This window comes from Anser cygnoides, chromosome 2 (assembly GCF_040182565.1).
Source record: "Anser cygnoides isolate HZ-2024a breed goose chromosome 2, Taihu_goose_T2T_genome, whole genome shotgun sequence".
NCBI lineage: Eukaryota > Metazoa > Chordata > Aves > Anseriformes > Anatidae > Anser > Anser cygnoides.
Window position 1 is genome coordinate 81,532,094 of NC_089874.1, and position 26,279 is coordinate 81,558,372.

At 38.2% G+C, this 26,279-nt stretch overlaps 1 protein-coding gene across 2 annotated transcripts in view; it reads right to left on the reverse strand.

Annotated features, from left to right (window-relative positions):
• Positions 1 to 26,279, reverse strand: part of DROSHA (drosha ribonuclease III) — a 71,841-nt gene that overhangs the window by 12,541 nt on the left and 33,021 nt on the right. For both annotated transcript variants that reach the window (XM_048076098.2, XM_048076097.2), the window contains 11 exons: positions 24,968 to 25,075; positions 20,995 to 21,102; positions 18,430 to 18,568; positions 17,700 to 17,760; positions 15,687 to 15,746; positions 13,604 to 13,703; positions 10,777 to 10,879; positions 8,328 to 8,398; positions 7,211 to 7,255; positions 3,653 to 3,810; positions 1,186 to 1,291 (listed from right to left, as the gene is read on the reverse strand). In XM_048076098.2, coding sequence (XP_047932055.1) covers positions 1,186 to 1,291; positions 3,653 to 3,810; positions 7,211 to 7,255; positions 8,328 to 8,398; positions 10,777 to 10,879; positions 13,604 to 13,703; positions 15,687 to 15,746; positions 17,700 to 17,760; positions 18,430 to 18,568; positions 20,995 to 21,102; positions 24,968 to 25,075 — 1,059 coding nt within the window. The remainder of the gene's footprint in view (positions 1 to 1,185; positions 1,292 to 3,652; positions 3,811 to 7,210; positions 7,256 to 8,327; positions 8,399 to 10,776; positions 10,880 to 13,603; positions 13,704 to 15,686; positions 15,747 to 17,699; positions 17,761 to 18,429; positions 18,569 to 20,994; positions 21,103 to 24,967; positions 25,076 to 26,279) is intronic.

Sequence of the window (26,279 nt, forward strand, 5' to 3'; positions counted from 1 at the left end):
GTCCTTCCTGCCAAATATTTTTGGAAGATTTATCTTACTATAACAACACTGATGCATATGTTCTTAAAAGTCACCTACAAAGGAAAACAACGCCAGTCTTGGATTTCTGCCTTATGCTTTTGTTTCTTCTGTAAAGAATTAATACGACAAGGCCCCTTTTAATTTTTACATCAGAAGTTCAGGCTTCATCAACTGCTTCTCCTGAATGGTGCAGAAGAACTCATACAAATATAAATGACACTTAAGAAATGGTGAGAGAAAATGAAAATGACTTAATTAGAGCACATACTTTGTCTTTTTTGTAAACACCTAAGTGGTAGTTTCTTCAAAACACGCTGCCTGTCAGAGACTTATCAGCACCATCCCTTCACTGATTTGCAAAAACCACTCCCAGTAGCTAAGAAAACCAGTCTTACTTCTTAATTTGAACTAGAGAACTTGACATATATTCTTAATACATGTATCACTTTTTTGTTCTAATCAAGACTTGAAAACTAAGAAAAATTCAGCAAACCTAAGAAAAATGTCTTCCTCTCATACTGCCTAGCTGCGGTACTAAAAGAATCAGTCAATCAGGAAATGCTACATATATTACAACCCTACATCTAAAGTAATGTAAGTAACTGAAAGATCCCCAGACTAGGTTGTTCAGAGCATGGACAAGAAATGCTGAAAGGTTACCATAATCAGCAATAGATGACTAACAATATTAAAACTAAATTCAGAAGTTATTATAGGAGCTCCAAATTAAAAGCAATAAGAAAATATAGTAAATTTTAATTTTAGATTGTAAAAATTTCTTATCTTGAAAGATAACCCCGCCTGGTTTTGGGTTCAAAGGATTAGAAGTCATGAATAAAACTCACATGATGCGCCTGTTTAAATAAATGGTTTGAAACACCTGTCATGAAACATGAACTAGTCTTATCTCCCAAGTTTGTAACTGACATCCTAAAAATATTGATCCATTTCACAGGCAACAAAAATTATTGCACTGGGCTCACAAATCACCTTTTCTTATTCATTGCAGAGCTCGTGACTTAAAATTAACAAAGTCTTATTAAGAGCAGTGGTTGCTCAGGCTTCTTTTATTAATCAAATCCAGAATAATTCACTAGTGGCTCCCATAATTTCAGTCTGTATCCCACACTTGCTCTCTCAGAGCATGATTGATGGCAGTCTCACCGTTAAGTGCCCTTCATGATGATCAGGGAAATGTATGAATAAATACTCTGTGGCTACCAGCTGCATTATGGAGTCACCCAGGAATTCCATCCTCTGATTGTGGCCTCTGAAAAATGAGACATCAATGCAGCAAAATCAATAAGCACTCAGGAAGGAAAAAACAAAACCAGCATGCACACGCAAATTAAAATAAAGAGTGATCTGAAAGTAAGCCTCACTCATTTTTGAACACACTTAAGACAAATTTCCAGAGTTAACCAGGTGAGATGAAAACACAACAAACTGCTGTAATACTGACTTTGAGGAGGAAAGCAAATCAAAGTAGCTACAGATAAACATGGTTTTTAGATCACAGATCTAGGACTAATTGAAGAAGATCAATTGAAATCAGGTTTGTGATGGGATAAGGTCTCTACCTGTAACTTCTTAAAAACAAGCAAACTAATGAATCATAAAATGGTTTGGGTTGGAAGGGATCCTTAAGGATCATCCAGTTCCAACCCCCCTGCCATGGGCAGGGACACCTCCCACCACAGCAGGTTGCCCAAAGCCCCATCCAACCTGGCCCTGATCACCTCCAGGGATGGGGCATCCACAGCTTCTCTGGGCAGCCTGTGCCTGTGCCACTCTGAGTGAAGAATTCCTTCCTAATATCTAATCTAAATCTACCCTCTTTTAGTTTAAAGTCCTTTGTTCCATCACTACACTCCGTGATAGCCTTCCCTCTACGTTCTCTCTCCAGCTTTCCTGTAGGCCTCCTTTAGGTACTGGAAGGCCACTATAACGTCTCCCCAGAGCCCTCTCCAGGCTGAACAACCCCAATTCTCTGAGCCTGTTTTTCATAGGAGAGGTGCTCCAGCCCTTTCGTCATCCCCATGGCCCTCCTCTGGGCTCACTCCAACAGGTCCACATACTTCTTGTGTTAGGGGAATCCAGAGCTGAACGCAGGACTCCAGGTGGGGTCTCACAAGAGCAGAGCAGAAAAATCCCCTCCTTTGCCCTGCTGGCCACACTTCTTTTGATGTAGTCCAGAATACGGTTGGCTTTCTAGGCTTAAGTGCACACTGCTGGCTCATGTTGAGCTTCTCACCAACCAACACTCCCAGGTCCTTCTCCTCAGGGCTGTTTTCAGTCCATTCTCCACCCAGCCTGTATTTGTGCTTGGGATTGCCTCAACCCAGATGCAGGACCTTGTAACTTGGCCTTGTTGAACTCCATGAGGTTTGCACAAGCCCACCTCTCAAGCCTTCCTATGTTCCTCTGGATGGCATCCCTTCCCTCCAGCATGCTGACTGTACCACATGGCTTGGTGTCATTGGCTGAGGGTGCACTCGATCCCACTGTGCATGTTGCTAACAAAGATATTAAATGGTGCCAGTCCCAGTACCAACCCTCGAGGAATGCCACTTACTGGTCTCCACCTGGACATTGAACTGCTGACTGCAACAATGAGTGCAACCATTCAAACAATTCCTTATCCACTGAGTGGTCCATCCACCAAATCCATGTCTCTCCAATTCAGAGACAAGGACGTTGTGTGGGACTGTCAAATGCTTTGTACAAGTCCAGGTAGATGACATCAGTTGCTCTTCCCCTACCCACCAACAATGTAACCCCATCATCAAACGCCACATGTCAGGCACGATTTGCCCTTAGTGAAGCCACGCTAGCTGTCACCAATCACCTCCTTATTCTCCATCCTTAGCATAGTTTCCAGGAGGATCTGCTCCATGATCTTGCTGGGCATGGAGGTGAGACTGACTGGCCTGTAGCTTCCCAGGTCTTCCTTTTAGTTTTTTTTTCCTCCTTTTTACAAATGTGGACTTTGTTTCCCCTCTTCCAGTCAGTGGGAACTTCAGATTGCCGTGACTTCTCAAATACAACTGATAGTGGCTTAGCAGCTTCATCTGCCAGTTCCCTCAGGACCAGCGGATGAACCTCATCTGGTCCCATGGACTTGTGCACCTTCAGGTTCCTTAGATGGTCTTGAACCTGATCTTCTCCTACAGTGGGCTGTACTTGCAGTGATTTCAACAGAGAAAGATCTGTCCATTCACAAGAAATAAAATGATCAGGGTTTAAACCCATGTTAGATCGTGGACTGGATATGCACTGGCACAACACTATTTCCTTTGTTACAGTGTCTTGCAGCTCTAGTCAGAGACCCAAGCCTACTGCATGTTCAGGTGCTGTGCTACACTGTCAAGAATGCTGTCCCAAAGTCAATGATGCAGGAAGCTCAGAAGATACACCAGGATGGTTCTTTAACACATTTGTAATTCCGAAGTTATCCACTATTGACTACTGTCAGAGACAGAATACCAAAACAGGCAGGCTGACAAACACTGCTATTCTCTCTCTTCTGAAGAAGAGATAGAACACCTAGAGTTTGTTTGCAAACAAAGCAATTTGAGATACTAACAGCAGGGCCAACAGAGCTATACAAGGACTCTTGACGCATACTCACAGAGTCAGGTGGTTAAAACCTACTGTCCTCAGAGTGAATGCACGTGCTAGAAGCCGCACGTGAGTAAAGATGACTCCAATTGCCTCCTCAAACTCCGTAAGCTTTTGAAGAACTGGAGATGTCTCAATGAGTTGCCTGTCAGTATTAGACTCCTGCAGCTGTAAATAAAATGAAGAGCAAGTAATGACAAACTGGTTCTATTTCAGAACTTTTCAGAGAAAAGAAAAGCTTTTGTAAACCAAGGGCAAAGAACACAGTGAACAAGTCATTTTGTGGACAGCAGAACTGAGAAAATCCAGCTTCTTCTGGCTTTTTGTCTTGGATATTTACTATGCAAAGAAAATGTGAGGTCTGATGAATGTGTTTTTGCTTTTTGCCTTTTAAAAACACTTAAGGTATTTATAACATGTTGCTTATGTGGTCTTGTCTCATGTCAATAGCATGTGCTACTTCATAAAATTGTCAGATCCCTGATGTTAAGAAATTGCAATTGAACAACAAATTCAAAAATTAATAGAATATGGCTGTCACACCATGCATCAAGATGAGAAAACAGTAATCTATTTCTCTCACTTGAGTATCAAAAATGAAGAACACTTAGTATGAAAAAAATCATAAGAACACAATAACATCAGAAAATTAAAACGATCACTTAGGTCAGTATCTGTCCTTATCAGTTTCTTGTCTAATGTCTTTGACGTGGTGACACTAAAATGGCTTTCTGGAGTTGGAAAATGACTTAGGCATTTTCTTCAGTCACACTGGGCATTTGTCTTGTATAACAACATCTAAGAGAAGGCATCCAGGTGATGTCTAAAGGAAAAGCAATAATAATGCAAGTCTATTAAGGACTTTCCTGATAGCTATTTAATCCTCCAACTATCAGCTGCAATGGACTGCCCAAGTCCTGTTTAAGCATACTTAGTAACCCACAATGGGTTGTGCAAGTCCTCTTCCACAAGCTCAACCCATTGGCACATATAAGCTTTCAGTATCCCCAGAGATGTTCATCAACACGTTCCACAAATCTGTTGATTTTTTTTTTTTTCCTAAAGAACCAGCTTTGTTCAAACTTGGGTCTCAAGTTTCTTTTTGATTATTCCTACTGCCTATACTGGAACAAGCAATTGGTTAACTGTTTGTCTACTTATGTTTTGGACATGCCTGTTCCAGGCCTTGCCTTCCCATCATGCCCCATCCCTGGAGGTGATCAAGGCCAGGCTGGATGGGTCTTTGAGCAACCTGCTCTGGTGGGAGGTGTCCCTGCCCATGGCAGGGGGTTGGAACCAGGTGATCTTTTAAGGTTCCTTCCAACCCAAACCATTCTGTGATCACTTCTTTTCCAGCCTGAAGATCACTAACTTGCTTGCTTTTCTTCCAAGAGAAGCTTTGATCTTTCTAGGCTATCTCTGTTGCCTCTAGTTCTTTCTTCCCACCACCTCTTATATTTCTAGTGTATCATTGTCAAAATACAAGGCAGAACAGCACATAATATTCAAGGTGTACACACAAGACACATGTTTTTTTGAAGTAGCATTATAATCTTTTTTGTTTGTTCTGTCCTTTTTCTATTAATTGATAACCATCAGTTTGTCTTTTTTGAAACACGACTGAGCTTTCGCCCTATGTCTTCACAAGGCTACATATCCCAGCACTAAAATCCCCTTTTTGATGATTATGGTCAGTTTGGAGTTCAGTTGCATGTGGAGCTGGGACTGTTTTTTTGCTTCCTTATGTGAAGCCCTATTTACCTACATGGTGTTTTGTTCTTTTTCACTTCATAGCTATTCACTCTTGAATTCTCACTGTCAGACTGCAATTCTTCAGCCTCCTGTTGTCCCTGCTACCCTGAATAATTTGGTATTGTCAAACTGCCACCTCAGTGCTCCACCTCCTCCCTAAGGTGGAGATGTGAACAGCCTGTATTTCAGCAAAGACACCTAGGGAAATCCACTGATGATCTCCATTCCCTGTAAGATGTGGAGATTTCTACTCCTTCTGTTTCTTTTGTTTCAGCCATTTCTTTAAATCTTTGTAGGATTGACAATATTCACTTTGTTGTTGTTTTGTTTTTTGCTCCATTTTACTTTTTTTTTTTTTTTTAATCACATTTTCTACTGATTTGACTAAATCAAATGACAGGGTTACAGACCTTCCAGTTCTCTTTATCTCACCCAGAGCTATTATTGTTTATTTTAAATCAGAACCTAATTTGCCATATTGTTAGAGACACTTAATAAAAAATTAAACTGCCACTTGTCAGGCTAGCTGTACCCAAGGTGCAACTTGGCAGGCCTGTGACTCCCCTTCCTGGCAAGCAGAGAGCTAGGACAGCTTCTGAGACATGGAAGAAAGAACGTTTTCATCAAAGAGAAGTTAGGATAGGGGTAACAAGTGACAATCAGCATATATAGTCTCCAATATCATATATATAGATAGATAGATAGGAGATTATCTAGCAGCATATATAGTCACCAACTCTATAAGCAGAGTCCAAGCCTTCTTCATGAAAACAAAGACAGCAGATAAAAAAATAAAATCAAAAATAAAGAAATTCAGAAAAAAAAAACTTATCTTGGGAAGAAATGCCACCACTGAGAATAGCTGATGGTGAATCGTGAAAGATCTTTCCAATAACATTCTTTTCTGTTTAGTTCTGTCTTACACCCACATAGAGTTGGTTTTAAAATGCTTCAGGTGCACTGATTTGTTGCTAAAGATTTTGCCTAAATAACCATTGCAAAATCTGTAAATCTGTATGCAACATTTCAGATGGAAGCCTCAAAGTGACCTGCTGAAGGGTGTGCTCACGAAGAAGTTTCAAAGGAGTCAAACTGACTCTGCACAAAACATCAGAGATTTGGTTGGACAAAAGAAACACTCTTAGATGTTTGTATGATCTTGAAAACCGTACTGACTGCATTGCAACTTGAATACAGCTATCCTTGCAGCACTCCTGCACCCTTGGAAGAGGTGAAGATAGGAAGCTACAATGTAGTTCTCTCAGCTTCCAAACTTGTACACTAACCACTGGTGGACCTCACAAATACATAGAAGATAAATTAGTTTTCAGACACCTTCATACTTTCAGTGTTCAGCTATTAAAGCTACCACAACCACTGAAAAAAACATGCTGTCATTGAACAACAACAAAAATCAGCATCACGCTCTTAGGCCATTTAACTAATGTGACTTTCAACTATTAAAGCTCCAGCCTTAATTTCAGGTTCAGAAAACATGTACAAAGACTGTTTTTGTAACCTTTCCCCTCCCCTAGCTTCCAGAAGATAACAGGAAGATGCCAGAACTTTACCTCTCACTAGATTTATCATACGAAAAGCACAGTTATATATCAAACATGAGCCAAAGAAAGGTGAATGATTAATCCTGAGAGGCATAGATTCATTATTTATCAAAAAATCAAAGGCAAATACATACACTCCTCTGGCTACTTTTTAGAAAATTTTCTGAGATGTCACTACAGTGGAAACCTATGGAAAAGCATCCTTGAAAATAAAACAGAGCTATGAAATTTATTACAGAAAGGAATACACTTACTTGGAGTGGGTGCAGTGGATAATTAAGCCATACATCCCGCAGGTCCTGCAAACATTGAGAGATGCCTTTAATGCTCAAGGGGGTCATTTAACAAATTCCACAGTACTAAATAAAATGTCATTACTTGAAATACTGAACTATTTCAGATGCTGACTCTGCTTATTGCAAATTCAATAGTGCTGGCAAACTAATTTTTAAAATCGTGTATTTGCTGTTCAAACTGCCTGTAGTTCTCCCAATTAGCTTGTGTCAAAGAGGTGGAAAAATCCTTGAACCAAATAGAAAGTGGTTAAAGGGAAAAAGATTTTTTTAGGCCTCAGGTCTAACTTTATTTGCACTCCTCAGTAGCAAGTTTGATTTAACCAAAAGTGAGAACTAAAATGAAGAAAAACCTTGTACTCTTGCCTTTCATACAGGTTTCCTTCATTATTTGCTGCTCAGTGCCTGTAAGCATGAGTGACAATAGGCTTCAAAATACTTCTATTTCTAATAAACTTTGTCATTTCGCAGACTCAGACTTTCAAGATGGAGAAGACTAATTCATCCCATAACTACTGCTACATGTATTGTCTCAGTAGAATGTACTGGTTACTCTTCTTAGCCATTATATGGGATAAATACGAAATAACCGCGATCTAGGATAAAATATCCAAGAATCGATCAGACTAATTATGCAATTAGGTAAATGTTGGATGAAATCCCGTGTAATTTGTTAAGGTATCTAAAACTTCTGGGGGATCTATGATTCAACTTATGAAACAGCAACAGTCACTTGATATGTGCATCCTTTCACCAAAGCACGCCATCTGGACCCACAGCACCTACCTCTTGTCAGAATAACACTCTGCATGGAAGCCTGCAGGTTTCCCACACCACACTCCCTTCCCTACCTCATCCAACCAACAAACAGCACACCTGAGTGAACACCATATTTTTTCTTTTTGCCTGAACCAGTGCAGCTTGCTTTCCTAAATGTGCTATGTTACATTGAGTTTCCAGGAATTAAGTACCACAGGTGTCTTCCTGTTCATTTGTGATTCTTTGGTAAAACGATGGGCAAGGAGACATGTCTTCAGTTATTTTTTAAATATAAAGCAAATCAAAAATACATACATACCTTGTCATTGAAGAGCAAACGTCCAAATAATTGTTTGGCCTCTTCTAGGCTCCCTTCTAGATAAACAGCTCCTATATGAGGAAAACAATATGTCCAAGTGCAACAACACATTAGTTCTTAGAAGTTTACTAAGTACAAGTTACTCAAAGGTCTCTGCTGCCTTTACTTCCAATATATCTATTTAAAAGCATGCTCTGTTAATAATCAGAATATCTGTTTTTGACAAATCTGAAGCAAATTAAACATAAGCATAAATCAATAGTTGTAAAACGCACAGAAAAAACTGACACTTAATTGATATACCCAATGAGCAAAGTTTAAGCAAATTAGGCTAGAAGCAATCTATTTCTAGAAGTAGTTTCCAGTTTTCCAGCAATCTATACCGTATATGTATTCAATAATGTCACTGTCTACATTTCAATAACCAGCAAATAGTTTACATTTATTCTGCACTTTCAACATTATATTCTGCATATAAATGTCAGACCTATTTCAAACCTCACTGTCTCCTCAGCGTCATAACGTTATCTCCCTTAACTGCAACTCTCTCTATTTCTAGAGATTAGTTGTACAAATATATATATTTTAACTGCATATGCAGCAGCCCTCACTAGCCCTCCACCTGTCCATTAGTAACAAACTGCAAAATTCGTGTTAGATTAAACTTTTGATATACCACATGCACTCTATCTGCACAGGCACTTTTAAAATTCAATATTGGCACTTTGTTCCTTGATTATCTTTATAGAAAAGCTTCTGAAAACCTCAAGTTAGTCCTTGTACACACATCTATATAAAAGCAAATGGAATACACAGCTACATGAAGAGCACAGAGCAAGGGAGTCAATGTTCTCACATAAAGGGAGAACACTCTGCATTGCTCTGCTTCCACCCCCATCCCCCTTTTTAATGCTCTCAGTAGGTCAACTACTTTCTTTGGACTATGGTTTCGGGGTTTATAAGAGCATATTGCCAGAGGCATGTTGACAGCAGCGAATTCTAAGCAGGTCCTAGGCAGTCTGCTTACAGTTTTGCTTATTATTTTCATCACAGGGAAAAAGCACCAGACTTCTAGAAGGGTTCTCAAATAGGAGCTCCAGAGCCCACATACATTTTTACAGTCCCTTTACAAGCTCCCAGATTTTAGCTATGGCCCTGACAAAGCCTTACTGCTCAATTAACTTCATGAACAACTTCATATTGGATTTAAACAGCAATCCTGCTCTCAGAAAATCTCAGTGCCTGCCAAATAGTCCTCATCACCATATCCCAGACAGGCTGAAGTATATGAATGAAGCCACAGATACATATCTAGTGTTCCTCTCCTTTTTTAAAATTAATTTTTTATTATTTATTTTTAAAGATCAAAACACTCAAAGAAAGCAAAATAGAGTTAGAAAGACAACTCCTGTTTCTTGATAAGATGAAACGCAATTTGGCCCAAGGCAGAACACACAAAACTTGCCATCTAAGCCAGCTGTGATCTGTTTTTTAAAAGCAGAACAAAGAGCTTTAGGATCCTGTATGGAATATAAAGACCTGGAACAGGGCTAATCCATTTCTATAGCTCATATCACATACAGCACATTTGTATGACTATGAAGACAAATCAGTGAAGTTTAAATTGTTTCATGTATTCAAACAAAGATTTAGAAAATTATGCTACTTAAAACAGTTCATATGGATGTAATTGATCAGACTTCCTCCTTTCTGCTTGCTGATTTTGGCAACTGTTGTCAGGTCTTCCTGACCTCTCCCATGTAAACTTATTCACTAGCACAGCCAGTCACTGATCAGCATGCTAGTGCCCAGCAGCAAAATTGACACAGCTTCCCTTTATCCTCAGCCAGTGGGTTTTGGGAGCTTTATGACATGAGTCATGGCATATTGCCATGCTTTTTTTAAAAAAAAAAATATTTGGAAGGAAAAATGAAAAGACCAAAAAAAGATTTACTTGGCAAATGTCACATTTAACCCACAGGAGAATGTTACCATGGCACAGAGAAAGTGGGCTGGTGCACTCTGAAAGCAAGTCACAGATGAAAATTCAGGGCTGATGTGGGACCCCCATTACTAATGGAAGCAGCGAGCCTCCACTTTTCCTGCCAGGCCATGGTGAACAAGCTGCTCCTGCCCAGAGGACTGCACGTGGCAGGCCACAGCATGCATGAGGAGTGAAATCCTCCAGCAATGGGTGGAAGTGCCATACCACAACATGAAATGGGTGCATCTTCTGCACTTGAGAAGCAGGATACAGAAGACAAGATTTTTCATTGTAATACTGCATATTCATCATGTCATACACATGGAGTATGTACAGGAGATGAAGAAAATGGAAATTTAAGAAGCTTTATCACTTACTCTTAGTAGAACTACTCAGCACAGACCTATGTGCTACGTGGACATCAAAACACGGCTATTTGTGCATACACAAATACACATGGTTTACCTATCAGGGCTTCAAAGCAGTTGGCCATGGCATGGCGGAGATCCGATTCCCTGCAAAGGTCTGGACCATGAGCATAAAGCATGAATCGATCTAGTTCCAGCTTCTGCAGAATGTGAAAAGAGTATAAAGCCATGGTTATAAAGTACAAGAATACAAGTTCTAGTCACTAGAGCTCAATTACACTACTGTGATGCAGAAACTGGATTTGAAGGAACATTAAAGCTGTTCTCCATAGTTTCAGTACAGACGTAGGCTTTAAGTTTAAAAATAGAACACTTGTTTTCTAGTGGCAAGCAGCTACAGTGTAATACCATGGGAAAGCTAGGAATTATCAAACCAAAGGTTCAAGGGAAGCCAGATCAAAACACATTACTAGTTAAATTTAGGAAAGAATTCAAGAGGAGGGCTGAGGGTGTGACAGAAAAATAGCCTGCTATCAGATGGATGTTACAGTGTGCCGTGTTTCTTGCTGGTAGTTTGCCCTCATGTGCTTTGCCTACAGAAATGCTGAAGCAGCAATCAAAGGGAGGGGAGTTAACGCTGAGGAAAAAGATTACTCCTACGAGAAGAGAACAAAGCAAGACAGTGAGTTACAGGAACTCTGACAGGCACAATCCAGTAAACATCTGACTTTTCCTTTATGAGTTTCAACAGGTGGCAATACCAAAACCCTCTGGGCACTGAAAGCAGAACTGATATTTTAATCCGCAGTGCCACCTAGCTTTCTTTTTCCTTTCAACTGTGAATCATTAACATTCATTTTTCCTAAGCCATATTTCTGCTTGCCAGTCAGAACCTTAGGTAGTGAGTCGGATGCATCATATAATGTATGATAATTCTGCTATAGAAATGCAGGCAAGAGCTACTAGGTTCTCCTTCTGTATTCATCTTTTTTGACACAAAACCATTATTGAGATTTTTAAGGAAGAGATTTGCACATCTTGCAAAATTTGTATGAGAATAGGTTCTTCCCAAATGGGCGTAAGTTGCTACTGACCACTTTCTCATTAACTTTCAACTTCATCTTCCCAGAGTATATTTAAGAAGTAAAAGTAGAGAAACTAAGGTATTTGAGATTAGAGGCTTAGACATCTCAATTTGAAATAAGGAATCTTCCATTTCCAATGGGAGAGAACCTATTCACAGCTCCAGAACAATGGAAAATACCACTTACCACTTTATTCAGTGCAGGGAGCACTCATTAGTTAACATCAAAGTGGAATATCATTTTATAACAAATTTAAACTTTAGATTTTTTCATTTGTTTGCATTAACTCTTTTCTCCAATGTCTTAGCTTCATTTTCAGAGCTTGCATTCAGTATATTTTGCATATGTTTTACATCTCAGTTCTGATCAAGACATGGCTCAGATTGCTTTTAAAATTTCTGCTACAATGTTTCTTACAAGCTACAGAAATTTATCCTTTGATCCTCAATTAAAACAGCATTCCACGTGCCCAAGAGAACTTAAGGAGTTGAGAAATTTATTGAGAAAGTAAACTGAGTGCAACACGGCACTGCATGGGGTTAATTAAGGGGTACGAAACCAGGATGGTCATATACAAGAGGAAAAAAGGGTAAGTTAGGAAATCAGGAATATATAGATATCTAATACTTACGGTTCTATCTAATAGAGTTTAAAAAAATGTTGCATTAAATTTTCAAAGATAGTCCATTTAGAACAGTAAGTATAGTGAAAAGAGCTGGAAGAATATATAAACTTACTTGATTCAGACTTTAAAAAAAATAAATTCAGTGTCAGACAGTTCAATATCGTATTTAAAAACAAAGCCCCAGTTGAAATGTTTTTCAATCAATTCATGCCTATCTAAATCATTAAAGAAAGCTTTGGAGGAAAATGATTTTGTTCATTCCCTACTTTACACTTCTCCAGAGGATTCAGCAAAAAGGCATGTTAGAAATCATGCAGTTTTTACCAAAATCTCAAGACTGTATATGCTTGTTTAAGTTATCGCATGAGTATGAACAGACAAGATTAAGAGAGACTTGAAAACCATCAGCAATACACCATGGGGTGGTGGTGGGAGATGTGTGCACACGTGCATGGCCTAATACTTTATACCAGCAAGTCTCAGGCTGGTTTTAAAAAAAAAAATATGTTAACAATCAAATCTGAATAAGGGAATACCAAATTATCTATGAACATAGACTTAATGAGCTTTGTATACCATATTCCCACCTCCAGTATCACGTAGGAATATAACAAGCTCCTGTCATTCACGGAATTAAATAAAATAAAAATCAGAGGCATCTCAATTTTTCCCACTATGTAATGCTACTTTTCTCCGAAAGACTTTTTAACATTTCGCTCTTTCACAGTTCACAGCAAGTTTGAAGGTAACTGCCTAGGTGAGGGAGTGGATGAAACAAACTCCCCTACCACCACCCCTCCACTGTCTCTACTGCCTGCTGCCATCTTCTACCTTAATGCTCCACCAGAGAGCCCCTTTAAAGTCCACCAATTTTATTCCCCACCTCCCCCCTTCTACTATCTATCTCAACATCTATGTTATTTAAAGTTAAATATAGAGGCACCTTCAACATAAGCATCCTAAAAACCTAATCTTCTGCTGGCAAAAATGACCCAACTATTCCTCTTAAAAACCTGCTCTGGGGGTAACACCAAGTCCCACTTCATCTCTAAAATTACTTGCAAATTAAAAAAAGCTCCTGTACCCTAAATTCTGTGCACAAAACATGATAAATGCTGATGTTTGAAGCAGACAGATCCCTCAAGAAGCAACTCATGTACTAATAGTCTCACATATGGGTTTCAGATACAGACACATAAAGCATAGGAGTGTACCTTAGCCAGCATGGCCAGATGCTGGTTCTGAACAATGGCGGTGCGGTATGTAGCTAGTCCTCCTTCCTCCAGAGTGGGAAACAGGTAGTACAAGTGGACACTGGAAAAACAAAATTAAATCAGATGCTGTCAGCATTTGGCTAAAGATAAACTGTGTACGCCTCTATAGAACACTGCCTTCCCATCAGATCCTAGCTGGTAACACAGGTCCCTTTCCAAAGTGGAAGATCAGCTTGAAGGTGAAGAAGCAATCAAAGATTAAAACAATTCTCAATAATATTGACTGGGTAGAATAGGAAGCAGGGGAGAATGAGTGCTGCTTCTTTACTGGGCAGCACATAATTTCTAAACCCCTACAGTGACAGGCAGTTCCCTCATCTGAAGGCGTCTACCAGCAGCAAAGGTGTTACCTGGAGGATGCTGAGCAATAAAAGCAGGGGAGAACCATCTGGCTTGAACTCCGTGCCACAGGTACACCACAGTGCTTTACGATGATGTTATTCAGCCTGGACCACCACTTGGGATTTATTTTGTTTTTTATTTTTTTTTTTACAGTACTTTAGCAAATAATTGCTCTTAAATGCCAATAAAAATAGTCTGTTTAAAAACAACATTACTGAACAGATGCTAACAGAGCCAAAGAACAGGAATCAACAGTCTGTATTTATCAAATGCGTGAAGTCATTAATACCACAAACAGAGAGAAAATGAGTTAAAGACACAGGCTTTCAACTGCCATTAATGATATTTATCACCATTAAAGCAATGTACTTCATTAAAAAACAAGAATTCAACGACAAAACCAAGACCTGAGTAAAGGATAAATGATACTGACTACCTCTATATGGCTATCTAACCCACATCAAGAGAAGTTGAAGAGGGTTTTCAGAACCCCACAACTGGATTACATTGGGAGGAGAGCACTAATTATTAAAATAACTTATTAATCCACTAACAAAGAGAAAAAATATCTGCAGGTGGATACAGGATTTAAGAACAAGAGTTGCTATACAACTTAGAGGCAATCTTATCAAGGATCATAATTCACAAAAGCAGAAGCCTGAAGTTGAGTTGGGAAAAAAGCTTCATATTTAAATAGGTGTTTACATGCTTTATTGAACAGAAACATAACACAGTTTTTTTCTTAATTGAGACAAAAGTTAGCTCAGAAAGTCAAGCAACGGCTGATGAACAATGACAATGAAAAATGCAAGACAATTTATTCAGCAAGTCTTCCATCTTATCAGCAAGTATTGTTCTATAGGAGAAAAGGCCATGGGTTTTAAGGGCAGTGGAGACCTTTACAGACTAATAGCTTTTAATACGGAGTAGCTAATGGGTAGTAGAAGCTAGCAGTGAATGGAGATAGGGGCAATTTTGTTATTTGTATCAAACTTACTGTAAAGCTTTTCTTTACACAAGACTATTCTCCTATTAACAGTGGTAAAACAAAGCAGTGAAAATGGATAACCCTTGTTTCATAGAAATTAGCTGCCAGCAGAACCCACTAAGAGAACCCAGTGAAGGTAACTTTTATAATATCTTTGTGTTGTTACTAATTTCAGAGTACTTGAAATGGACCCAAACTGGAGCTGTTCTGATGAAGCATGATTTTTTGCTTTTAGTTCTAAATAATTTAGATTTGTCCTCAACAATTTTATTTATATACAGACATTATGCAAGATATAGCCCTCATTACTGGAAATTAAGAGCTGCAACACATTCAATATTACCAATTAGTGTTTTTCACTTGCAGCTAAAGAAAAAGAACCTATGGAAACAAAATGGCATGCTAATAAAAATCTTTCTTGTAACAAATGGATAAAAGTTCAATTTGACTGTAGCTGAAATATTAATTTCTAAAAACCCCAATCAACTTTAAATCACATTCTGTAAAACTAACTCTAGTTTCTCATCTGTAGCATGAGAAGAATTTTCAAGAGGCACGTGCAGATGTGCATCTTGAAATATCAGGGGCAGGACTGCAAACACAGGTGGTGAACATACACGGCAAAGCTTCATAAGCCAAATGGTATGAGAATAACATACAACAATGAGGGCTACTAAAGAATTCCCCGTTTACCTTGTTAAGAATTCCACCACAGCATCTCCCAGAAATTCTAAACGCTCGTTGTGGTTAATCCTGAAAAAGGCAATTTAAGGTTCACTATTAAATAACACGTGCTTGTAACTTACACAGTACATTTGGAAAAAGTTTGAGTTGCTTGCTAATCAGACATGAATAGTCATTCCTGCAGCCTCCCCCACCCTCTCTGGAGTATGAGAGTACAAAAACAGATTAACTACATAAATCTTGAAACTCACAAGTGACAGTCTTTGAAATTTCTGTATGTTTCATTCTGAGCTATTGTCAGAGCACAATAAATGCAGAGGGGAAACTGTTGACTGGCACTGTGTAAAGCCCTACTGAGAATGGGTTTCTTTGTCCATCACAGAGCATCAGGTGGTTGAAACAAATGACCATCTTCTGCCTTTTCTGGGCAACTAGGGAAATGTACATAATTAACACCAACACCTGCAGGGTGTGGTGATTCTGCAAGACTTGTTGGTATGGCAGAGCTACAATGGAACAAGTACCTTCATTTTTCACAGCACCTTTAAACACCATACAGACATGCACCCTGTCCTGTTTTCTCTAATTTCATTTGAGCTCAAAACAAAGAACTGCTGAGCAAGATACATTCCAAGATACTGTAAAGTTCTACACGCTTTATATTCAGTGATTTCTTGTGATTGCTCCCAGTTTCCCTTTGTTTTGCATAAAGTTTCATTTCCCCCTGAACTCTCTGCCTGCTTATAAAACAAAGGAGTAACAGGACACAGCGATCACAAAGGAACATGAGTTTGTCTTCAAATATATACAAATTTCTGCTCTACACCTCTAAGCATGTAATTAGTACCATTTTGACTTCACATGTGAATGTAACAGAATTAAGGCCATAGCCACAGGATGGTTTTGTATCCAAAAGATCTTTCAAGTGTTTGACAGCTTTTATGATAATTTGCATTCCCTCTACAATTATGTAGTTTGTCTGACTTCTGAAATAGCAGACCTTTGTTATGGGCTGAAAGAATTCAAGTACCTATGCTGTGTAGAACAACGAAGTGATGAATACAGAAACTCCACTGTGTAGTGATATAGCAGAAAATACAGGTCTTTCAAAAGCAGGATTTTATTTCGTGGATTATTTAATGCAAATGCAATTTAGCCTTATCTCACATTGTTTTACGAAGGCTGAAATAATCTTGAGATTGACTCTCAAAGAAAAGGGCACAGTCTAGCTGAAACAGCATTCGGGGAACACTACAACAATCATTTATTCAGAATTCAACTACTTCTGCTCCCTATTTTCCTCCAGAGTGATGGCTCTCAAAAGGCCCAGTCATAATCACCAGTTAACCAATACACCCCATCCTCTAGTTCAGGTGGTAAGGAGACTTCACATGTAACTATTTCTTGCATTATCCCTATCAGCTTTGTTTATTCAGTTCGGCTACATCTGGTGTCTGTAGCTATTAAGCTCAAACATTTATTTGCACAGAATTCTTAGTGGTTATTTAAACTATTACACTACAACTGTAATGATTCAGCTTTTTGTCCTCAGCTGTTTATGCGTCTCTCTTTAAACTGGACCAGTACACCAGCAAAGCCCATATTTGAGATCATACTCGTGTTAACAAGGTGCCATGCCAGGAAAAGTACTGCTATAAGGAAAGGTGATGGAGAATCCAATTTACAGCAATGATAACAGTAACAGAACTTATTTTTCATTGTGCAGAAAGCAAAAGGTAGCACTTTAGCCCTCATTTCAAGGATAAGCAGAAATTATAGAATTAGCTTTTAAAACCTTCCTTAGGATTTCTCTGCAGGCAAACATTTACTATATCACTGATAAACAAAGTTCAGCACATCCCCTGAAGATAAGTCAATTCCACATGACTCTCTATTTCAACTATTTGCCAAAACTGCTGCTGCCAGTAAGTTGGTTGAAGTAACTCCTGCAACAGTTTCTCTCCTTGCAACTAGATCATAACTAACATGCTGTACAAATCTAAAAGCAATTATTTTTGTTACCTGGAAGGAGCTGGATCATCCTGTCCCAAACGGGACATAATATTTATCAAGGTGTTTATCCCTAGAAATATAAACAATATTACATATTATACAATAAGTACTATTAAACAATTGCTAATTCAATTTAAATACATAAAATAATTACTCAAAATGGTACTTTGTGATTGCTATACACAAAATCTTGCTGTTATTTATAGAGCTCACTTACAGCAAGTATAATCCTTACAGATGTTTTCTAAGTGACCACTGTCCCATTACAAGCAGCTTTTGTACGTTTGTGTTCAGAAAGCCAGATAGACATACTACCTCTGCATGAAAGACATTCTGAACATTACATAAAAATAAAAAATTACTTCTTTACATCTGAATATATTTAAGGGGTAAGGTGTATTTTAGAGCAGACACATTTTCATTTTAATAAGATACCTTTACAAAATATCCTCCAGTATGCTTACGATGTTGAATAGCAAATTAAGAAAAAAAATACTTTACAAAAAACAAAGAAAATACACTACCTCATTTATCTTGCTTTTTCTCATCAACTCAGTTGTTGACTAATTTCTAAAATCCAGTTGTTTAGAAAGATCTCACTGATTGTATGTATAACCATTGAAATCCTCCACTAGAGTTATCTCAGAAGAGCAATGGACAATGAAATAGTAACAGACAAAATTTTTTCTTACTGATTAAGAGGGAGGTGAGAGAAAATGGTAGCAGTGTAACTACATACCCTTTTTTCTCATATGCATATGGTGAACCTTTCTGTCTCCATACTTTGGCTGTCGAATTCCACAGTTGGATAAAGAATTTCTGGCATGGTCCGGATTCATTCCAAAGTTTAAGTGATGGCTTGGATGAGTCATGGCAAGCTGTATTATAGCACATGCAAGAAAATGAAGTCTTAGGTTTATTTTTTCAAATGCAATAAAAATACTAGATTGGTAGCTAATAATTATTATTTTTTTTTAGTTTGAAGAAAAGCTACAAAGTGATGTCGTCAATTAGTAGCTTGGTTCCAGCAATTTAAACATAGGATGTACGATTTCAGATGTCAGAAAGAAGCAACACTTATGCCCAATCATCACTTTACCTAATTAATTTTCAGCTTTTTTTTTTTTAAAGAAAAATTACCTTTGAAGGTAAAAGCATGAACTGTCAATTTGCCCTAACAGTTTTGCTTACCAGCTATGCTGACTTGTTTTAAATACAACTACATTTGCTTATTCAAAAATATACTCATTCTAACATTGCAGGACAAATGTTCATATTGAAAACAGGAACAGTAAAGAGTATCTCAACTATTCACATATTTGATTAAGGGTATTTAAAGATCAGTAAAGCTTTCCTACTTCCAAGTAAAAAAACCAAACAAGTACATTATCTCTGGCACAGTTATTCAAAGCAGGACTCTCAGGACTATAGAGGGCCACTCTTCAACTGAAAGTTAACATCAACAGCAGAATTGGTCTTCTGTTTTAAGTTTCTACCATCAAGCATCATCACAAGCTTCCTCTGCTGCTGATACCAAGATTGCAAAAATGGCAGCAGGTAAAGGTACTCTAACTTGCTTTTATGACTCTCTGCAAACTCATTGTTGGGTGTGTATATGTAAAGAAAATATATATTATGCATGCATAGATGTATACATTCATATGCCCCTTACATAAGAGATACACTAGCAAATTCAAGTTGCAGAAAGTTGTTTCTGAAACACTTGCAGGAATGTTGCTGCAGGCTATAAGCAAAGACATTCCAGTAGCCCTATGCACACTTCATTCAAACATTGGCTACAGCTTTCCAAAAACAAGACTTAGAGAAATTTCAGTTGCTGGGAATAAAATGATAGTCAATCAACAGTAAGAATTTTCTCCAAGTCCTTTTTAGTTCCTCACTAATGTTAGTAAGATTGTCATAATTGCATATTTTCAACTTCTGCTCCATCTGTACTGGATGAAACACTACCTTGCCTGAACTGTTAAGCTAGCATATTCTTTCTTACCCAGTCTGTGCTTTAAAAGCAACACAATATGACAGAACATGTGAAAATCAATGCAAAACTATACATCTGTTATTTTCTATGCACAAATGTTAAAGGTGCTATATAAATTTTTTAACAAGACTTTCCTGGAACGAGTTATTGTGTTTTAAATTAATGCTGATCCCTGTGCGTATTTAAGAGTTGTAACATTTCTTATAACTAAACATTAATTTGACTGATGTCAACATACTTCATTTTATGCGTTCTCCCCTTTTCATCTGTGATGTGTTTTTTAGTTTGTGTCTTTCGTCTCAACATTTAAGATTTGTCACTGCACTTTTATCTTTCATATTAAAACCAAGGCAGCCTGCAAACAAAATCTACAAGAAAAACCTACAAGATCCCCAACGTTTAATGCAACTTTCAGTAGGACTAGCCCTACAAAGCACCTTTTAGAAAACAGAGAAACTATGAAAAAAAATATCAGCAAGCCTTGACTTAGAATTCTTCGGGAAGTTTAAGGTCTACATCCATGTATAGAAACTGCATTTTTTGAACTTTGGGAAAATTAATCTTTTTTCAGCCCCTACCACAGTCAGTGGAGGGAGACTGGGTATTTTAGGGAGATATCTTGAACAGAAGCCCATTTTCCTTCAGCAACTTCAGAAGAAACATATGGGGAAAGGGAGCACCATGCCAAAAGTCAGTCTTCTGGATCTTCTGGAGCTGACCAGTTCCACACACACACTTACATAAATGGCTGGTCAAGCAACAAGGATGTATTTAAAACAAATACCAGCCCCCCCTCCAGTTCCTGCCTTTGTTTGTAAATGCAACATTTCATTACATACTTGTAGAAATCAAGAGCTGAACAGAAGTTTGCAAATTCCTTGCACTAGCTATAAATGTTGCCTTTTCATTTTGCATTTAAGTTACCCTTCTTTGAAATAACAGGCTATAAAAGGAAAAAGCAAGGCACCGACTCATCTGCAGTAAACCACTATCCATCACAAATAAGTAAAATAACGAGTACTGTACCATCCAGTCTTTTCAGTAAGACTATTCTTTTTCTTCTACACATTACAAGCAAATCCAGGTTTACCACTGAGCAAAGGCAGGTGGATGTCTACATGCACGACAGATGTGTTAATTTAAAAACCTGTTGGAATAACTAAAAGTTTTGAAAGATTTTCAGTGCAAATGATGAAGGTATGGCAAAGCAGCTCATTTTCATGATTATATACAGAAGACAGGATTACGGATAAACTAAAGTTTAGGAAGACAAAATGGCAAGTAATTTATTTTTGTATAACCTACCTGCAGCAAGCACCTATCTCGAAAAGTGTAGCCTATCAATTTGTCCAAATGCATCAGACACTGATGGTAGCGAATATGGTGGGTGAGAACAGGAAGCATCATTGCGTGCTAAAAAACAATAAGGAAAAACATTCATCTTTACTGCACAGAATACAGTGTTGACTAAGCTATAAATACAAACATCCCATTTGTCACAACATCCATTTTTAAGTGAGAAAAATAAGAAAATCATGGTTTCCCAATCCCCATCACCAGAACACTTAGTTAAGTTGGATTTGTCCACCTGCATAATCACAGTGAGAACATTCCCCTGCCAACATAAACAGAATAATAAATGCATAATAAGTTTTACTGAAGTATTCTGAATGAGGAAAAACATCTAGTCACCAGCAGGGTCAAATTTTCAAGAACCCGTGACTGAACACAATGCTAGATGCTTCAGTACCCTGCAGTTTCAGGTTGGTACCAGAGGAGGACCGACCACCTCCCTCGGCCCCTTATAACGTTAGAGAACATGTAAACCACTTTAACCTGCTTTTAACAAAGAAAAGTAATTTTCAAGCACAGTTATTACTACATTAATTTTTCTTCAAAGGAACTGAAGTTAAGGGCTTTTTGAAGTGGTACAACCTGGCAATTTCTGGGATTATGTGCTAAAAATATTGGAAAGGTTGCTGTTTTACCATCTAGGACAGAAACTTTTCTGTTGCAGGAAATTTAAATAAAAATTAAACTTATGTTGCAACAACAACAGTTTCCCTCTTTCAGAGTTTTAAAACTAATTCCACTTAGTGTTACTGATTGTGGATGATCTGGATTGGAATGATACCATTTACCAGTACAGTAGTATGATGATGATCAATATCAAAACCCTTGCATTGGAGTGAAAAGTGAGAGCACTACAAGAATTTATGCATGTGGCCGCTTTTGTGACACCAATGTCAAATTTCAGTTGATTCCTATGAGTTGCATTTCATGAATATATTCAAAAGAATAACATGTTTTAAGGGAATTAAAAATATGAGGACTATCCATATTAATTTTATAAAGAGGAATATATTATGATTACAGATGATTAATGTATAGTATGGAGAGATGCAAAAAAGCAAGCATACTAATCAGATGATGTATAATTTATGGAGTAAGTGATGTTACGGATTTCTGCATGCCATTAAAGAAAGAACAGCAGAAGAAAACTTGTGAAAGTTACAATATGGCAAAGGTTTCTGTTCAACTAAGAAACTGCTGGAACCGAACACGTAACAAAGGTAGCAATGGAAGCAAGTGGTTAACAGCACGAAAGAGACTCTCTGGATCTCTGAATAGCAGAAAAATGCAGAACCACAGCAAGCAAAACAAATACGTCCAAGTGAAACTTTATTTTGTTCATGTCACTCATTTAGAGTTTTCGGGTAATCTAAAAGCTGAGGGAACACATCTCTTATCTCCACGTAAACTCACATTTGTGCTTCATGGAAGGAATTAGTTACAGTAAGTAAAAACGTTGCTTCACAGGACAACTCTGCTTCCCTGCTTGTATGTTCCCCTGCCCAGGCTGCCAGACAGCAAAGCAAGTTTTGATACTGTTTACACTGAGCAACCAATGCATATGACCCAAAGTTTGAGACTGGAATATGAAGCTTCAGATTGTATCAGCTGTCCTGCAGTGAACAAGGAATTGGCATCTCCCTGGGAGGCACGTAGAAGGTCTTTAATTTGACTCTTGTAGTTATATTGACAAACTGCTGCTTTCATAGCACTAAATACTTGATTGATTCAATTAATGTGTGTCATGATGGATTATAGCTATTTGATGTTTCTGATGTTTTATTTATCTCTATAAGAAACTGAAATGTAGGCTTTAAAATTGTATTAGGCTCTAGAATGGCTAGTGATTAAAAAATTCTCTTTAAATTGTATGGCTATAGGAGTTAGCCCATAACCTTGGTACTTGAAGCTGGTTATAAACATACTAGTAACTTTTATGTATATGATTCCAGCCTTTGTTGCCTATTCTTTTCTTGCTGCAGCTGGCATTGCAAGGCAGAAGACTCTCCCAGATGTCCCCAGGGCTGTCCCCCAGCTTGGCAGGAGCCATGCTGCCAGTGCAACTCTGACCTGAAGCTACCAAGAATAGTCAGGCAAACTGATGTATTTTGAAATGCATCGCTTCTCTCCTCACCCTAAACACCTAATGCAGCTGTTGAGGGCATGCCAGCAGCAGTACAGGCAACGATGGGTGGGTACCTTCTTGGTTGGACCCAGTTTGCAGAGTAAATGCTGCCCATCTCAGTGACCAAGAAGTGCATTTCACCTACTGAACAATTTTAAGTAAGCCTGGCAGAAGACAGCCATTACACATTTTCAGAATATTTCACTTGCCTTTATTCCTCCCTCCCTCTACGAAGTTCATTCTGGAAGTCACGAAGATGAGTGTTACAACAGCTACGTTGAACTTGGAGCAACTTTAAACTGTTAGAATGACTTAAGCTTCAATCTTCTAATCTACAATCCTTTTAAAAACTAAGGAAAATCAGTATTTTTAAATCACTGCACTTTAGGTCTACCTACAGAGTTGATTTACATGTATTTAGGTTTAATCTTTTTTAGAAAAAAACATGCAGCAACAATAGTAGTCTTTCATTTTTACAGATTTACAGTCTGCCTACTCTTGACCTCTCAAAGAAAAAAAAAATCAAAGGACTTTCATTGTAGAACTGCCTGATTTAGGTGTTCTGGCTGCAGATGTGCAGTTTTATTCCCATCGCTCTTAGGTGATTTGTTATCCTTCAATTGCAAATGAGAACAAAAAATATCCAATGATACATTAAAAGTTGAATCTTAAAAGTTATTATGAATAACAAAAAACTTTCAAGTCTCCTAAATTAGAAGTTTATACTGTTTCCTTAACTTGTAACAGATACAGTTTACAACAAAAAATAGAAAGGGACTATAAATTTCCTCTGCTATGTGAGAGAATACTGTTCAACTATTCTTTGACTTCAGAAGCAACTGTAGAATCAAAATAAGTGTATTACACAGGAAAAAAAGCAATTTTAATTATTAGCATTTTTCTCCCATTCAAATACCCCCTCTGGCCTTATCAAGGTTCCAATACATCAATACATCTAACTAAACCTTTCCCAAGTCACCCCTAAGTTTTTATTTCATACTGTTAATACTGAAAATTTTTTTAGCCTGTAATTCTTAATCAACATCTCTGAAACAGCAAAAATAACCCAATTATACTACTAGTATATTTATTTGGCTGATACACTTACTTGAATTTTGCTAATACATTGTTAGACAAATGCATTTTATTATATTTAAACCTTTTGTTTGTAATCAAAGTAGGTGGCTGCCACCTGCTTTGGATTAGGATCCAGCAGAGATTTGCACCTTGAAAGTTTCATGCATTTGGAACATTAACTTATCTGAAAGATCTTCCTACTGAGGGTCACCCTTTTTTAACCCATGTTTGTTTTTTTTCTTTCAAGTAAAAAAAACACTTTGTGCTACAGTAAGAAAAAAATATCTCTAAATATACAGTTATCTTAAACTAAAAATATCTAATACCAACCCAATTGATGAAAACGCCCTTGATATTCAACACTTGACTCAACATACGGTTGATAGAAGTCAAGGCTACTGCATTTGAGACCTTCAGGTCTCAAATTTGCCATTCTTGGGTTCTGTCATCCCCACCCCTGCCCCACTTCATGCTAGTCAAGAGTAGCAAGCTACTGCAAGGAGCTGGAAAATTACACCTATAAAATAGCTTCTTGGGGAGGGTGTGTGTGTGTGTGCGTGGAGGGGGCTAGAACAGCTCCCTACAGCAACAGATCATGCAGAGGCAAAGGTATTAATTTCCAGTAGCTGGTTCTTCAGCACAGAATCATAGCAAACCCTTGCAAGAGGTAAGTGGCAGCAACCGAGAAAAACGATACATCATGCATCTCTGCAGTTTAGTCACCTGGCAGACGTCGGAGCGTATCCCTGTCTTCCAGAATCCCTGGCTACTCAATTCAACAGTCACTTCACGTCTCATTGTGTTCTTCTGCCGGATTTTCTGCAGTGCTTCCTAGACAGGAAGAAAACACAGCTCCTGTGAAAAACTTTCTACAACATAGCAGCAGCAAAGCACGCACGTGCATTCGCAATATTTAAGGTTCACTTTTGGCAAACAGTTTCTAAAACCATTCTAAATCTTGTAACTGCCAGCCACAGACCATGGTGGATATGGAGTACAATGCAAACAGAAGATTTTATCAGACCAAGAAGACAAAGGTGACTAGTTTTTGTTGTAGATGACAAAACAAACTAGTTCTACCTGTAACTTCTGAAGTCGTGCATACACAAGCAAGCTAACATCCTTATTATGACAACACCTTCTTTACCACTGTGCAAAACAACCTCTTTAAGTCTATGTCCATGAGTATTCCCAGTCTGAAGCATCCAGTAGGTATAAGGTATTCAACAGATTAAATAACAGAAAGGCTGTTACATGACCCCAGCTACATCATAACACTGTTGTCAGTACCCCCAGTCTGGGAAAGGGGTCAGCATTCACTGGTCCTGGATCCTATTATGCTGAAATCTATCAATATTATTACAATTAAATTAAAAGTGTTTAAAATGTTTAAAGAACACAGCCTGTTTGATGTTGCATAGTAGTGTTTTTGCCTGTATAAACTATGAAATGGGCACTTAGCTTCTCTGACAGAGCCATTTTAAAAAGGTATTTTCTGTAAAAATGGAATGAAAGAAAAACCGTTAAAATAAATCCCCTCCAGATCAGAATCTTCTGGTTCCAATACTACAGAGCCCCTGCAGTATGCAAGCTCCCCACACAGCATGCACTATTGTAAAGGCACCCCCCAGAGCTCTTCCCTCTTCAGTCAAGAAACCTTTTCAAAGCTGCAACTCATCCTTCCTCTCCTTCTCCCTACAGGGCACACGCTCAAAGCCATCTCTTCCCAGTTCCCAGTCTGAAGCCAGTGAGCATCTCTGGGCAGGAACAGGCTGTGCTTTCTGCTCCAGAGAGACTCACAGAATGGTTCCAAGAGGCACATCTACACGAACAGTTTAATCAAACCTGTTTCTAGACAGCACTGAGATGTCTACCGTAGGATGCTAGTTAGCCCAAGCTCCTTTCATGTGTAATGAAAGGGGATAAGCTGCTTCAGAAAATGCGTATCTCTCTCAACTGAAAGTTGAGAGTGAGCCTTAGGGTCCCAACTCATGCATCTTCTCTAAGAAGTCGAAGTTAGGTTAGAGCCCCTACG